A 16,569-nucleotide genomic window follows, 5' to 3' on the forward strand; every position below is an offset into this window, starting at 1 on the left:
ACAGACAGGGGGCACATGACAAAGAGAGCGTTTGAGGTAGACAAAAGCCTTGCTATTCAGGGAATGGTAGTGGGGATCAAGGCAGCGAAAGAGCTATGTGTGGTATCCTGTTACACAATGCCAATTTACTGTTTCAACACTCACCACATTCTATACAGCCCCCTCCAACACCTTCATCTCTCTGTACCTCTCTGTGTCCACCTCTCCCGCTCTGTCCTTTGCCTCTCCATACACCTTCGTGCTATTTTCTGCTGAAGTACTTTTGTGTAATACACAGAGAGAAGTACTCGGGCGTGCAGTTGTAGAATTGAACTTTGTGTGCGCGCCTATGGTAACATCTAATGCTTAACAGTTGTGCACAATGTGTGCTGCTCGGGAATGCCTGTTAAGTGTGCATCGTGGATTGTGCAATGGGAATGTGATGCAGCACTGCTGTATCTCGCTTGTTTGTGTGTGTATGTATGTGTGTGTGAAGTGAAGTGTTACAAGGATCCTGTTTACATGCGCTCTGGTCTGAAACCATGTGTGTCTCCTGATTCTCCTCACCAACACAGACACACACACCACAACATACAATACATACATTACCTTTCTGAGGTGTGAATCACATCACTTATGCAGTGGCTCTGCTAAAAGCTTAATAAGGTCAGCGAGTAAGTGCTTTATGTTTGTGCGCCTACTATCTGCTCTCAGCGTGTGGGTGTGCATTTGCAAGTGTGGCTATCTCGCTCTGTGAATGTGTGTGTGTGTGCGATCGAGCTGCAACCGACGATTATTTTCATAATCGATTAATCTGTCCATTTTTTTTTATTTGTTTGGTCCAGAAAAATGTTGATTGGTGTTTCGCAAACTGTGAAACTATGTTCTTGCCTTAAATATTCACATTTAAGAAGCAGAAAAATCAGAAAACATGGTTTGATTATTAAAAAAAAAGCTCTAAATCCAAATAATCGATGCTCAAAATTAGTAATCGATTGATAAGAATCATTGCAGCCTTAGTGTGTGTTTGTGTGGATGTGTAGAGGACAGGGGTGACTGTCCGTCCTCTGGTTGGTTTCAACTGAAGTGATTTTTGTAATTGAAATGAATGAATCTTTTTCCCTCTTCTCTTCTCCTCCATTCTTCCTCCCTTTCTCTCATCCTCCGGAGTCAAGTCGCGAGTTTCTGTCAGAGAAACAAGTGATTGCGCTCCCACCTTCTCCCTCTCCTCCCACCGCTTCTTTCTCCCTCCCCTTCCTGCTCTCTCCCTTTCTCTCTCTCTCTCTCTCTTTCTGTCCTTCTTCCTCTCTCTCCCTCTCTCCCTCTCTGTCTCTGCAAAGCATTCCACTCTGTCCCGATCACTTGCCCCCGGCTCACTGCTTTTCCCTTCTCGTCTGTCGTTCAGTGGCTGTATGAAAGGAGCGTCGTGTGGTCACAGTCGAGGCTGGTGGAAGAAGTCAAAGCTGAGGTAAGCACTCTTTTTTTTCCTCCTCTTCTCTCCTTTTTCTGTCCCTTATTCTCTCTTCTTCTTCTTCTTCTGGGAGTGGCAGACAGACTTGGGAGCAGCTCTTCTTTAGATTTAAAATGTTGCACCTTAGACTGCTGGATCTGCTTCTCGTCACTCTCTGTACCTTCAGTCTGTTATTTCCCACACATCCCACACTGCTGTTTTTCCCTCTTACCTTTCTCTCCACAGTGTTTTGATATCGTTTCTTATCGGTCCCTCTCTCCGTGCCCTTCATCCACCGTTCTTTTGCTCATTCTCTCCCTCAGCCTCTCCCCTCTGTCTGTCTCTGAGTGAAGTGTGGCACACAGCAGCGCTGTGCATCTGTTGCGTGTCATTCTGTGCCGCCTATCAGATTTCCTATAAAGGTCCTGTGTTGTTCTTAATTGCCTGTTTTCTGAATCTGCCTTTTATCTGTCAACCTCAATACATTTGAATCAAAGCTGAACAGAATATCTGACAAATACATGATAAATGTATATATATAAAAAAAAATTCCTTATATACTTCCCTGATTACATCTGATAAATGTTATACACTTTCATGCATATGCTGTTGTAGGAAAAACTGTACTTTCTAGTATGTGATGGATCTGTATTATCTTATAAGTCTACGTATAAATTAAAGTGGATGGGAGTTTTCAGTGTGTGTAGATGGATAATGTTTGGCCTTGATAGTGACTGGCTGTTTAATGGACATCTGTGGCGAAGGGAGTTGCTGCACTCCAGGCTCAGTCAAAGAAACATACTTTCACTATTACTCTTTTTGTCCTCGCCGGCAGTTTGTGTTGGTTATATATGGAGCACGGGCGAGCGCTGAAAGGTTAGAATTAATGTGCGTGTGGACGTTAGTGTGTGTTTTCACTTAACATTCTAACGAGGTTTGAATGCTTGCGGCTCAGTCTGTGTGTGTACATTATATATATATATACACACACACAGTATAAATACATGTATCTTTGTGTGGAAACGTATAAATCCTAGGAGGCAAGGACACTTTTGAAAAGCGAGGACATTCTGGTTTGTCTTCGCGATCTATCTGTCACACTGTATGGGTAAAGGCATAAGAGGCTTGGAAGTGCATTATGTCCTCATGGGGGGTCCTCGCTAAGATAGATGTACAAACATCTGTGTGTTTAAACCTGTGTAAACCTTGAGAGAAGGAAAGTGCACCATAAGTCTGTGTGTATTTACTTTCTGTTATAGCTGTGACCACTCATTAATTTTTTTGTATTCACTTTTTTCTCCCTTTGTCATTCTTACACATTTATCATGACCTCTCCACTGTATTTTCTTTCTAACTGCCCAATCCCTGTCACTCAGAACCGGTTGTTTTGTGTCTTTTAACCTCTACTCTCTCTTGTTTTTTCCCGCCTTCCCCGCCTCACCCCACCGTGCTTCCCCCCTGCAGGTTGTAAAATGGATTCTCTTCAGTCAGAGTCATCAGGGGAAGGGCAGAAAGCGAAGGAGAACAGAGCCCAAGGTGAACTACAAAGAGGTAGGAGGCACTTTGCTGTATTAAGGACTACATCTACCTCCCCCTGCTTTAGTCTAAATCTTCCTGGTGTCTGTTCGTCCTTTGGAAACCTCTGCCTCCCACCCTTCTGTTTTTGCTTTTAGAAAGTAGCTGGTAATCCCTGAGCTGCACAGTGTTTTCATTTATCTGACGACACAATAATATTCTGTTGATGTGTTTGTTGTGTCTGCAAAGACAGACTTCCCTATACCTGTTCAAATCTGTGTGTATATTGTGTCTTTTGCCCACATATATGACCTGTTTAAGAGCTTGTATACATCACATAATATTATGTGCTCTGCTCTGTGTCTGACTGAGGTCATGGTCGGTGAGAATGTGTCTGTGATGTGTGGTATTCAGAGTGTAAACATGGCCTTGATGCTTTGATACATTCCTGTTTGTCTTCGCAATAACTTCCTGCTGTTTGCAGCGGTTTACGACCAAAAAAGGTGAAATTGCCAGGAAAAATATGGTTTTGTCTGCGCTTAGCGTTAATTAGGGCTCTCTGGGGACGGCTAATCCCCCTCCACGCACACACACTAATTGACAGACTCACTTGCACACAGGCCTTCATCATTAATGAATGCACACTGATCTATAAGCCACAGAGGGCTAGGAGTCATTAGTGAGAGTAAAGCAGCTTTTATATGCCACTTGCAATATGATCAGATACTCTTATGTGGACTTAAAGAAGCATTTTGCACAGCCTCTCATGTCTTTGTACAGAACATTTTTACGACATGAATAAGTTAGTAAAGTGCCTGTGGGGTGAATGGATAAATAAAACAGTCATTCATTCAATAATATTGTATATGTCCAGAGACTTTTTAGGGCTTTAAGTTTCCTTTTAACACGTAATTTCAACAGATTTAATGTAAACATGGTTCACGAGCAAATGTATACATTTTATGCCGAGAGAAACCTCATGTTGGAACCTGGCTTCTCTGCATTAGATTAACTCTAATTTCGATGTTGTCATTTGGAGCACACAGTGAATGAAATGCCTGTAGAGTCAGCGGGCCAATGCAGCTCCCTTCAACCACCTGATAACTTCTGTCTGGCATATTTACAACGTTACACACACACATACACAAATACACTTAATTCTGAGGGGGGGCAGCAAAAGGGCCCCTTCCTGTTGGGTGGGGGGTGGGGGGGAGAGAGTGCTGAAATCAGCCTCATGAAAGAATAGCCAATTACTATCCACTTGGCCATACACAATAGTGAGAAAGAGGAGGGAGGGACGAGCGGAGGAGCGGATGGAGCGAGGGAGCAGGGGGATGTAGGGGCGGAGGAGTGGGAGGTCAGCGTTTGAAGTTTCACCATAAAAGCCATCCTGAAAGGAAACACGACGTGACCCCTCCTCCCGCTTCTATCCACCCCTCTCTTCCTTGTGGCCCGGCCCACTCCGCTCTCCTCCGCTACATCTCTCACCCCTCCCTTTGTTTCTGTGTACAGAAAGTGCCCCACGGATGGACCAGGTGTATTTTATATTACTCCTTCATGTACTTCAAACAGTCCAATCTCAAACTCAACCCCCTCCTTTCTTTATCCACCTCTCCTCCCTTTTCCCTTCTTCCCATTTACCAGCCTGTTGCAAGGCAATAAATCACTAGACGGACCTGATGTGCAAAGGAGGGGAAAAACACATGGAGAAGGCAGCGAAAAACACGGGAGACAGAGAGCTGGGTGGGGAAGAAGAAAAGTTGGGTTAAATCACAGATGAAGACGCAACTGGGGGGGTGGAATGGCAGACTCAAAAATTGGATCAATTAAATGACCACAGCATATGCAAACTGTTTGAGGAAAACATCATTAAATTAAATATCAGTATTATTTTTCGTAATTTTTACAAAGCTTCCCATTTCTAAAATGTCTAAAAACGTTGGTGCCGTTTCACTTTAGAGACTTTGTTCCGTGTATGATGTGCATGAATTGCCTGCATATGTACAGGTGAGATTATGATTGCGTGCAGAGCTTTGAGGCTTGAGTCACAGCCTCCGGCTCCAGGATTCTGGTGAATTTGTGTGTAGTTTTTTAAATTTAGTTTATGAAACGGCTTTTCAAAACAACATTTTTCTTGCCATGACTGGCTTCTAGCTGTGGAATGTGTAAACGACGTATTTAAATGTATTTCTATTTCTATTTTATTTTCTATTTCACAGCAAATTCTTATCCTGTTAAAACATACATTTATACTTGAGTTTAGTGTTTTGAACTTGGGTCATGAGCCCTAAAGAAATGGCAAATTAGCGTTTATGAAACAAATACAATTTGGTTTTGGAATAACTGTACGAGAAAGGATAAAAACTGTAAGAGAAATTGAATTGAAGTGAGAGCACGTACAGGAGCTAGTGATGGGTTAGAGGTTGATGTCTCTGATTTCTGCAGAGGTAATGACTGTGCTGTGAACATTTGAAGAAATTAAGAGCTGAGTGGATATTTGAAGAGAGAGAGAGAGAGAGAGAAGCACACCAGATATCGCAGAACTGGTAAGAGTGGTTAAGAAGAGAGGAAGGCGATGGTGAGCGAAGCAATAGAGAGGCCAAGACTTTTAGTAGGCAGGAATTAGCCTAAGCCTGTGTTGCATTAAGCACTAATGGCATCATGGATGATTAGGGAACACGCACATGTACACGCACATGCATTATACTCACGCACACACACATAACTTTAGATGCACACAGTTCTCGAGACCCAGACACCCCCTACAGAGCAGCCCAAAATCTGGTCAATTTAATAGAGCCACAATTTATTACCAACTTCCTCTCGTGCTTGTTTTTGTGCAACGCTTCAATTTCACAAGCATCACAACGTGCACGTCTGACTTGGATGTGTATCTTTGCGCGTGTAATGATCGTGCACATGTCCAGTGTGTGTCTGGAGGAGACTGTGGAGGGATATTAGTCACGCCGTGTGGTAATGGGCCTCATTTTGCTCTCATTTTCATCTGCGGTCTCTGTAATGACAGGGTCCGTTTGCCTCTGCTGATCAGGACAGGAAACCCTGTAGGGGAGACATGCTGTAAATAGTGGGAGACGGTGGTCAACTGTTTTTAGCAACAAATTGCTCCCTCAGTGAGGAGTTTGTGAGTTGTAATTGACCTGGCTCTTGTATTGATCAACTGATTGCCCTCCAAAGAATGTGATCAATAGGTATGATAATATGTCTAAACCTTTCTTAAAGCAGCAGCAGCGCCATCGAGTACGTTCAATAGTCTCAGGCTTCAACTCACAGCTCGTTTGTGAAATGGCTTTAATGGCTGACAGATATAGCAAGGCCAATATAACATTATTTATTGAATTCTCAGACATAATGGTCACAATTAAAACTACACAGGTCCACCAAATGTTGTCATAACTCCTCCCCCTGATAAACATGCCAGATATGGTGTAAACCTGAATTGTTTAACACACTTGACCTCAATATGAATCACCAATAATGTGATTCAGTGTCTGTGTTGCCCCAACTTTATCCTTCCTCAGATTTTTTTTTTTTTTTTTACCACATCACTGACTTCAATCTTCATAACATGTACTGCGCAATCTGTGCAGATTGTGCCCAGAGACATGGGGTGATCTCATAAACGGGGACATCTTCCTGTCTGCCATGGTAACTTAACATGCGCAGAAAAGGTGGAGATGAGTCAGCTCCTGTCTCAGTGTCACTCTGCCACCTCATTTGCACCTACGTACACAGCACTCTGCACCTTCCCAGTCGATTGGAATTGGTTATTGTAAAAACATGTACCATCAGGTTTGTGTTTGTGGCTGTGGAAAATGTCAACAACATCAGGTTAACAGGAACAGCCTGTCTTTAACCTGCACTTTTAACTGTTGAGTGTCATCTGGTGCAAATGGAACTGGGTTCAGTTTAGTTGAGATGTGTCTGTTTAGAAAGAAAATGGCAATATATTCTCCAATATTTAGCAGTTAAATCAGATTATTTTTCCAGAATAGCTTTTAAATGGACCGCATAGTGAGATTGTGTTATTCACTGGGGTTTATGAGTTTTTTGTTAATTAAACTATACTTTAATGCATACACTGGTAGCAATTGTCACTCTTAAATTGTATGAGTTAATGATATGAGATTGATGTTTTTACAATCTGTGGTTACATTACCTCCATGACGGTCGGGCGTGGCTGTTTTCATGCATTTGCGCCGGCTGTTGTTGATACCGCATATCTATGTCAGCAGCTCATTGTACAAATGATAGCCTTAAACTCTATTAGTCTGAAGCCAAGATGCCTCAGAGCTGAGGTCACGCTAGTAAGAAGACATTGCTCTTTTTAGCAGTGCAGATTTGCCATACTGACACAGAAGCCAGCGTCTATTTTAGGGGATAATTTAAACCTACAGAGAAATGAAGTGGTGACTGGAATCCCCTGTGTTAAGTGGAGGTGCACTGTAGAGGAGAGGAGTTAGCGGTGGTAACCGGAGCCCCTGTGGGAGAGTAAACACGAAGCCATGATCAAAAGCCTCTTCAGTTGGGTGGGGTTTGCAGGTGGCATACGTTACTTTGCCAAAGCTTTTGTAAGTATAAAGGATGGGGGGGAAAAAACACAGAGAGCAATGTGGATATTGTTTTGTTCTGTGTGGCATTCATAACTTTCTGCTGTAGACGTAGCCGAAGAATAGGAGACGTTTAACAATTGACAATCCATGTTTTGCCGTCATAGGCTTTAACGATTTATATACACATGTGTAATAAATTGCTGGTCATAACAAAAGAGCCCGAGTAGGCAATTACTCAACTGCCTTGTCTGTTTCTCTTTAACAAACTGCCTCTTCCCCTTGCTCAGTTTGTTTAGAGTTTGACCAGTACCCATGAAATAAAGCGTATCCGCTTAGGAAGGAAGTTTTTGTTACATCTGTGTTTTTCCTTGTTTTCTTTGATAAGATGTCCCTGCTTCATATTTGGCAATATCTTGGAGCAGTTCTGAAAAAGGTCTCATCTAACATCTGGTTTTCCTTCATTTCTGTTTTCCTATCTGTAGTGTCTGGTCTCCTGGTTTACACTGCCGCCACCCCATCCTACTTTTCTACTCCGTCTTTTTTACACTTTTTAGACTCAGTCCATCTCAATCTCTATCTCTTTCTATTCGTTCCTCCCTCTGTGATTTATTGGCAATGAATCAGGGATGAGGGAGATGGGAACATTCATGGAAATGGCTGTTTCCGGCCAGACTCCATCACATCAGGATGGGAAATGGTTGGAAGAAAGTGTGTGTGTGTGTGTGTGTGTGTGTGTGTGTGTGTGCGTGCGTGTGCGTGTGCGCACACATGTATTTCTCCATCATTAAACCAAATGGGAATCGGCTCAGGTTAAATCCTGCTCTGTGAGCCACAGTCCTGGCATTGACAGTAAATGAGCTGAGATTTTCGCACACATCAAGTTGACACAATAGGATCACCATGCACTGTTTGAACAGAACGTTATATTATGTGTGCCTATAGCTATAGGCTTATGGATAATTTTAACTGTGGTTCACTTTCAACAGACGTGGACAGACAAGTGGATTTCGAAGGCTGAGTAGTTACTCATAATGGAAACTTGGATTTCCAGCCAGGACTGTAGTCAATGACCAACGTCTCCATTAGAGGTCATTTATGTAATGATATAACATCACTTGCCTTCCTTTTCTCAGACCGTATCTCCTTCCACTTATGAATCTCTGCCTTTGGTGTGTCATAGGCAGAAGCCTCTTCTCGTAGCTGAGTTTGTTTTGACACTTGACTGCGCCTTTGTGCCTCTTATCCATAGATACTCATGTACTGCTCAACAGGATTCTTACCTAAACGCAGAAGTCAGTTTTATTATTAGAATCAGACTGCTCTGCAGCATAATTACATAATACATACTTTGCATGGCCAAACCGTGTCCACTTTTTTTTTTGTCTGAACTCGTCAGAATTCTGTTTCACATCCACTCCCTCTTATTCCTTGTCTGTGTTGCCTTCGTGCAAACGCGAAAACCAGTAACATGTAGACCATGAAGAATGCTTTGCGACACAACAAAATAAACAATAGAGCAAAATATGAAAGCAAAGTAGTAATAAATCACGGTCCTACACTCTTAGAAATAAAAGTGCTCAGTAGAACTATATAAGGTTCTTCAGCTTGTCCTCATAGGAGAACCCTTTTTGGCTCCAGGTAGAACCTTTTTATAAAGGTTACACCTAAAACCCTTTATTCAGGAAAGGGGTTTTAAAGGGTTCTCTGGATCAAAATGATTCTTACTGGAACCATGAGTGTTTCCAAGAACCCTTGAAAAACCTCTTCAGGAAAGGGTTTTTCAGAAGCAAATGGTCCCAGGTAGAACCTCAGCCCTTGTAGAAGGACACTTTTGGAACCCTTATTTCTAAGAGTGTATTGCTGTACTGCTGAGTCTTACTTGACAGTCGCCAAACAATAATGCCACCCTAGACTGTGAGGGACACACCAACGTCGCATGCTGCCTCTTTAATGGACAGATGGATGCGAATCTATTTTCGCTGGTGTGAATAATTGGAGCTCAGCTTGAGAAACTGTTGTGAAGAAATTGAAAGGGGAAATGAGTGGAGCAGCAGCAGCAGCAGTGCAGATGTGCAAACCATTATATTATGACACCAGTAGATTGACCCACAACAAGGACAGAAGTACATACATGGTAGCTACAAAAGAGCAGATCACTACATTCCTCTCGAGTGCACTAGAAAGAGGAGGATTCCTGGAGGCTCAACTCATAAGCTCAGATAGAGAGCAATCACATGAACAAGAGGGGATAGAGGGTGGATCCAAGACATTTACAGAAACAACTGAGCAGGGGTTGTGGGGGAAAAAAACAGATCGATAAAAGTATTGTAGTGGCTTTGTCATTTTCTGCAGTATCTCTGTGAAAAGTGCTGACTGGGCAGAAAGATCACGCGAGAATCGAGGGATCAGTGAGGCAAACAAGCGCTGTTTGATTCACCCTTTTCTCACACCGGCTTCGGAATCGATTGAGCTTTACCTGCCAATAAAACTGTCCGGTCTTTTTTGTGTGCCTGTTTGTGTAACTATTTGAGTTTGTGCCTTTTTGTTTTCCGTCGAGTCAATCAATCGGATTTGATTTGCGCAGCCCGTTTCAGACAAAGTCGTCTTTACAGCACAAATAGAATACAAATATAAAGGATAAGACACAGTTATACATTAAAATACCATTTGCATTGGTTCTAGAAATAGATTATTACCCATCCACCTATGTAAAAACTTGCTTTTAAAGGACAGGACATTTGAGGTACATCTAAAGTTTTTTTCCCAGAGAGGGGAGAGATTTATTTGCGATAATGAATACGTTCAAGAGACCAGAGTCTGAAAATCGGAGGATTTCTCAGGGTTTCTGCACAGTAAGCAGGTCCCTCTTGAAGCTAAACTATTAAGTGATAAGTGACAAAAATGTTGGATGTTTAATGTATAACCATTAAATCAAATACCGCCACATACACTTGAAGAGACAGGCTATCGCTGTAAAAACTGAAAGTATTTTTAAGTGTATTAATCTGACAGTTTAATCGCATCAGGCTCACCTTGCAAAAACCTCCTTACTGTTAAAAATTATTTAAATAAAAGCTAAGTACTAAAAGCTACAGTAGGTGCTAAAAAGCTTATGGAATAAGGTGAGTTATAGGATCACGTGTTGGAGACGGGAAGAGAGGAGAAAGGAGATTTTTGCCATGATAATGAGGGAAGAGTAAGACAGAAAGAAAGTGAGATGCATGTATTTTGTCTCATTTATCACTCAGCAGCAGTTCTGTTGTTGGGGTCATTTGAAGCTCATGGCCTGCCTCATCTCGTCCTAGGACTCCCTATTGTTTGCATGTGTGTGTGTGTGTGCGTTTGTGAATGGGAGGTAGAAATTAAGAAAAAAAAAAAAGTACGGAGGCATAAAGGATCACTAGTCAGGGGTTGACGACGCTAACAAGCTTTTTCATGGCAGGCTTGAAGGAGCTCAGAAATACCACTTAGTCCTTCATGACTCTCAGGGGAACTCTCCTATGCACGCACACACACACGCGCACAAAGACGAGGTGAGGCAAAGTGTTTCGGGTGGAGGTGGAGGTGGAGGTGTTGAGGGGGGGTAGTTAGGGGTAGTTATACAGAACAAGACTAACAGGCTTCTCACTGAAGTGGTCAAAAAGTACACACATGCACACGCGCGCATGCATTTTGAATCCCAGAAGCATTTGAGTGTCATTAAAGTGCAGCTGTGTTTGTCTTTCCAGCACACATGGAAAATGCATCAGCAAAAGAAAGAGAGAGAAAGAGAGAGAGAACACAGCCTGCTGAATGTGGCTGCCACAAAATGTACAAAAACAAGAACTGCACTCACACAATTGTGCATTATTTAGTTGAGAGTACATTCAAACACAAGTATAGGCATTAGGTCTAATGCAGTGCTATAAACGCACGCTGTAGCGCTGCGGTCACAGTGTTACGCCCAGTGACTCCTAAAAGATATTGAGTGTAGCGTCATGTTCAATGTTGGGCTGGGCTGTAAAAACCGAGCTGGCTTTTTTAGTGGCCGGCGAAATGAATCAATGCTTTTCACATAAAACCTGATTTAGGCCACATCACGTCATAGCTTTCATAGGTACGGTCTCGGTAATGTCGCGTTAGTGTGTCTGCCTGTGTGCGTGCACATGAAGGCTTTGCGCTGAGCGTTAAAACATCTGTCTTTCCTGGGGTGTGTGTGTGTGTGTGTGAACGTTACCCTCAGACAACCCAGACGCAATTAGGCCTGTCGAAAAACGAACGCATATAGGCACGTAGTCCATGCCAAATAATGGTAATAGGCACATAGATGCTGAATATAAAAGAAATAGCTGCACATGAAACCAATATAATATAATATATAGGCATCTCATATCTCAGGCCAACTTTTGAGTACGTAAAAACAGGATCACTATTCTTATGTTTATACTAAATGCTGTGTTGCTTTCATTTTTTTGTCAAAGAGTTTATAGTTCTTGTTATTATTGAATAAAATGCTAATCATTTCCTGCAGAATCTCAAGGTGAAAAAAAAATGTGCTCACTTAAACAAGATTCACCTATTCACACAAAAATACCACAATAGAGGCAATAAAAATAAAACTGTATTCTAAAATGACTTCTGAACAAGTCATCGTGAGGATAAGGGCATTGTATCACAGGGTGAAAAAAAAAAAACTGTGTGCACTGCCTTTCACGTTGCCAGGGAATGACAACATGACTACTGCCTTAATCTTTCCAAAGGTCTGGTGTAATGTAGTACTAAGACAGTCAGACAGATGCATGTAAAAACCATTCACTTGTTGCCAGCAGCCATACTGCAGGCGACAGCTTAAGCTCCAAAACACCCCAGTCTGGGAAATAATGTGCTGCCAAGCTGGAAGTGGTCTTATCATCGGGGAGGGAGAGAAAAAAACCGAAGGATTGTCTTCCTGTTTTTTTTTTTTTTTTTAATGCAAAGTAAACAACAGGTTTTGAATTACTTTCCATCTGTTTTTCCTGTCCGTGCCTCCGTGTGACACGCCTTCTTTCTCTGTCTCCTGTAACTGGTGTTGTGCCGTATGGCAGAAAATCTTTGATATGCAGCAAATCTTTGTCCACCCCGAGTTTAAACTGCGTACAGCACACGTACCCCGCTATATATATCACACAACAAATACGGATGGTGTCTTTTGTGTGTGTCTCCAACTTGAGACGGCCGCGGGAAGACAAACTCGGTCTTTAACTCGGAATCTGCAGGAGAATCCATATTCTCTTTCTGAACATGACCTTTCATTTTGATGGCTCTGCCTCTCTCTCTCTCTCTCTCTCTCTTTCTCTCTCTGTCCCTGCTATCTCTTCTTCCTCCTGCGTGACTCTGCCTGCCAGTATCATCCCTGTCTCCCTTTTTCTGTCTTTCAGCAGAACGTTATCGTTCCACTGCCGAGGCCATTGCAGGTCCATGTTTGCATTTTGCCCCTATTATTGTTGACATCTGGCTAAGCCTGGGTTGAAATGACAAATATAAGCTCTATGTGTGTGTGTGTGTGTGCTGACATTTTTTGCCTTCAGTGTGTTTGCTGACATTTAGAAGCACAATCACTACAAAATGGCATGGTAAAAATTGCCAAGATACAGTAGCAGGAGTTACCGGACAAAAGTTTGTTTAACCCTTCACTCAGTGTGTGTCTCTCTGTGTGTGTGTGTGCCCTATTCACCCTTATAATTATTATAATCAAAAGCAGAAGACACCTTTAATTATATTTATCCACCGCCCTGTGAACGGAACGGCTGTATGGACTTTGTTTTCCTTTAGGTTTTCTTTCCTCCTCCTGGGATAATATTTAACCAGGAGCCCCCGGGCTGCTCTCACCCTCCCAAGATTAGGCCAGAACAAATGACATGAGGAAATTAAACTTGGGTACCCTGCTATTTTCAGCCTTCGTCACCATTTTTACACTCCTGTACTTATTAGTATGTTCTGGATATAGGAGCAGTTGGATATCTGTTAAGTAACTGGATGTACCCGAGCGTGTTTGTGTGCAAAGCATCAACTGAATTCCAACATGGTGATAATTTTGGATTTAGACGTCATCGTTGTGCTCGGAATCGTGTTCTTGGCAGGAGGAAAAATCCCCCCAAAGTGAGATGTAGACGAATCACAGAACACCGAGACTCTTCAGTTATGGAAATCGTAAAACAGGAATATTGGTAACACTAGCCCTTTATTAGTAAATATTAAGCACATATTGTTATTATTCTTAATTCATGTCAAAATAGAGGTAGAATGAGGTTATGTAGAATAAGGTGTTAATACATGGATAAAGATTACTAATAAAGGGCTAGTATGCGACTTATATATGTTAGTAAGTACCTAGTTAATGGTGAACATGTGTTCCCTAATCTAAAGTGTTATTAATAATAATAATGAGATAAAAAAAAAATGCTTTGCAAAGAACAATAAATGTTTATGTTCTTGTGGCAAAAAGGATCGTGTAGTTTGACTTCAAACAAGACCAAGTGCACATGACACTCACTCTAAAGCCCATATTTATGAGCTAGGTCGAGCACTGAATACAAGGTATATTTGTTAGAATGATTCATTCAAAGTGGCTTTTACGTGAGGTTTGTTTGTCCGCGTGTACCTCTCTGTTCTCTCTCTCTTTGTTTAAGCTGACATCCAGCTGCTCGGATGTGTCACTGCGCTACAAAATGCTACAGATATTTGTCTCTCGCACACAAACAGCACTCCTTTTGTTCTACGTCAGTCCTAAAGGCCACTCTCTTTTTAACGGAGGCTGCGTGGGTTATACAGGGGCAGCCACTGCCTAGACTTGGTGTTAGCCCCCAGTTGTGACTCTCTGCGGTTGGTTATAACACGTGTGTGTGAGGTAGGTGGATCTAAAGGAGGTTGTTAAACCCTTCCAGTAAAGGTGAAAAAGACACTGAGGCAATGAGAAGGAGGAGGAGGCCAGTGCCTGTTTCTGCCTCGCTGTCCTCAATTGTGCTTTTCGAAATTGTGAAGAAAGAGGGTGAAAAGATAAAAGAAAAGTGATCTCACTGAAATGTGCGCGGTGTTTGAGGAGTTCTCTGTGTCTCCATTAGGAATGAAACAATAGATAGTGGGAGGGGAAGGAATGGTAAGAGGGAGGCGAGGGAGGAATCCACTGGAGACGGATAGATTTGTGGCTTCCGTCAAAGCGCAGAGTGCCAGAGATTAATTAAACGTACCCTGTTTTGGAGGTGTGTGTGTGTGTGAATGACTGTGAGTCAGAGCTGTAATGAGGAGGAGAGAAAACATATTAATTGCCTCCATGATCAATGCCAAATTGCAGGAACACAGCATTTTACGTAACAAAAAGGCACACAAGCGAACGTATCTGATGAGCATCGGAACAGCACATGCCTCACATGTGTCCTGTTTGTTTTTTTCCCCCTCTACTACCAGGTCATGTGTGCACTTTTATAGCTTAACCCCCAGGTTTGAACCCCCCCCCCCCCCCCCCCCCCGCTCTGGCCTCTTGCTAAGCTCGCATTGACCCCGAGGCTGTGAACCTGAAAGTCATGAGGGTGGGGGGTTACATATCGGGTATTCATATTCACGCCAAAGCTGGTCGTCACTCATTGTATTATGCACGCTCAAAGATGTATCCGGCATACTTGAGGCAGCACAGACTTGTTTGTTTGCAGTGTGCCGCACGTGCCGTGAATATTTCATCTGTCATTTTGTTCATACTTCATACTCGTGCTGGAGAAATCCTCGTGCAGAAGGAACGCTGATGACACAGTCGATCCCCGACGGTCCTCGTGATTTCAAGGTCAAAAAGACGTCAAAACCTCAATTTCTCCTTTTTTCATTTGTCCCTTTGTGTCCGTCTCTCTCTCAAAAGCTCTTGAGTCTTGATGGTGATTAGCTTCACGATTCAAGAGTTTTATTTGTCGCATGCGTCGTTGCACTCGTATAACCCACAGTGAAATGTAACCCTGAGTCACTCTAAGACTGTAAACATACAAGAATATAAAGGGAAAAATTATTAAGAAACTGTATTTATTTAGTAAAACCCAGACCCGCACAAAAGAGAAACACTGTCAAAGATGTGGTAACTGTTTATTAAAGCAGTTTCCAAACAGAAAAATAATATATTTGTGTTTCCGTGGATTTTCCACGTGTACCTTTCAGAACACACCTTTAGTTTGAGCCCATACACTCTTAGAAAAAAGGGTTCCAAAAGGGTCCTTCTACAAGGGCTGAGGTTCTACCTGGAACCATTTGCTTCTGAAAAACCCTTTCCTGAAGAAAGGGTTTTTCAAGGGTTCTTGGTAACACTAATGGTTCCAGTAAGAACCATTTTGATCCAGAGATCTCTTTAAAACCCTTTCCTGGATAAAGGATTTTAAAAGGGTTCTTAGTGAAACCCTCCAATAGGGTTCTATTTTTATTTCTAAGAGTGTACTGACACGCTCCATGTGGCGCACTTTTTCACCACTCAAGCACTTAAAGAACACAAGGAACGTACAAAAGAGTACAAAATCACTGCTGCTGAAATGGAACTGTAGACAAATGATGAGGCCGAACACAGTCACACCTGTAGGTCATCGCTGAGGTTGCCTGTCTGCCACCCCTTATCTGTGAGGTCATCACTGGGCAGGTGTGACATCATTTGAGGAGACGATAACAAAAAAGAAAGCTCCTTTATAACAGCTGAAAGGGTCATTTGTGACTCAAAGATAACCTTTCAGCATCTCCCCCATGTGTGTGTGCGCGCGCGCGTGTGTGTGTGTAATTGTGTGCATGAGTGCTTTCTCTGGACCATTACCGGAAATTATTTTACAAATCCTGTAATGTCAGCAGACCACTTTAAAATGTCTTTTTAGGCCTTATGAAACCACAAGATTGCAGCATCATGTCCCCGCTGTGTGCGAATTTATTTCTCTTACGGGCCACTTATCGTATTTATATGATTTATATTTACAGCGTTCTCTCGTTACCGCTGTACCTCTCACTAAATTCACCCACACGCTGTCAGGCTGCCGTTTCTGTTCTGGAAAAGGTAGAAACGCTCAGTCCGGGACATTAGTT

The 16,569-nt window shown here is 42.5% G+C and overlaps 1 protein-coding gene across 1 annotated transcript in view; it reads left to right on the top strand.

Annotated features, from left to right (window-relative positions):
• Positions 1–16,569, top strand: part of aopep (aminopeptidase O (putative)) — a gene marked incomplete at its 5' end in the record, with an annotated part of 69,913 nt that overhangs the window by 31,299 nt on the left and 22,045 nt on the right. Inside the window, 2 exon segments of the mRNA XM_083905451.1 lie at positions 1,385–1,447; positions 2,894–2,980. Of these exon segments, the coding sequence (XP_083761577.1) occupies positions 1,385–1,447; positions 2,894–2,980 (150 nt within the window).

This window comes from Microchirus variegatus (assembly GCF_963457635.1).
Source record: "Microchirus variegatus genome assembly, chromosome: 18".
NCBI lineage: Eukaryota > Metazoa > Chordata > Actinopteri > Pleuronectiformes > Soleidae > Microchirus > Microchirus variegatus.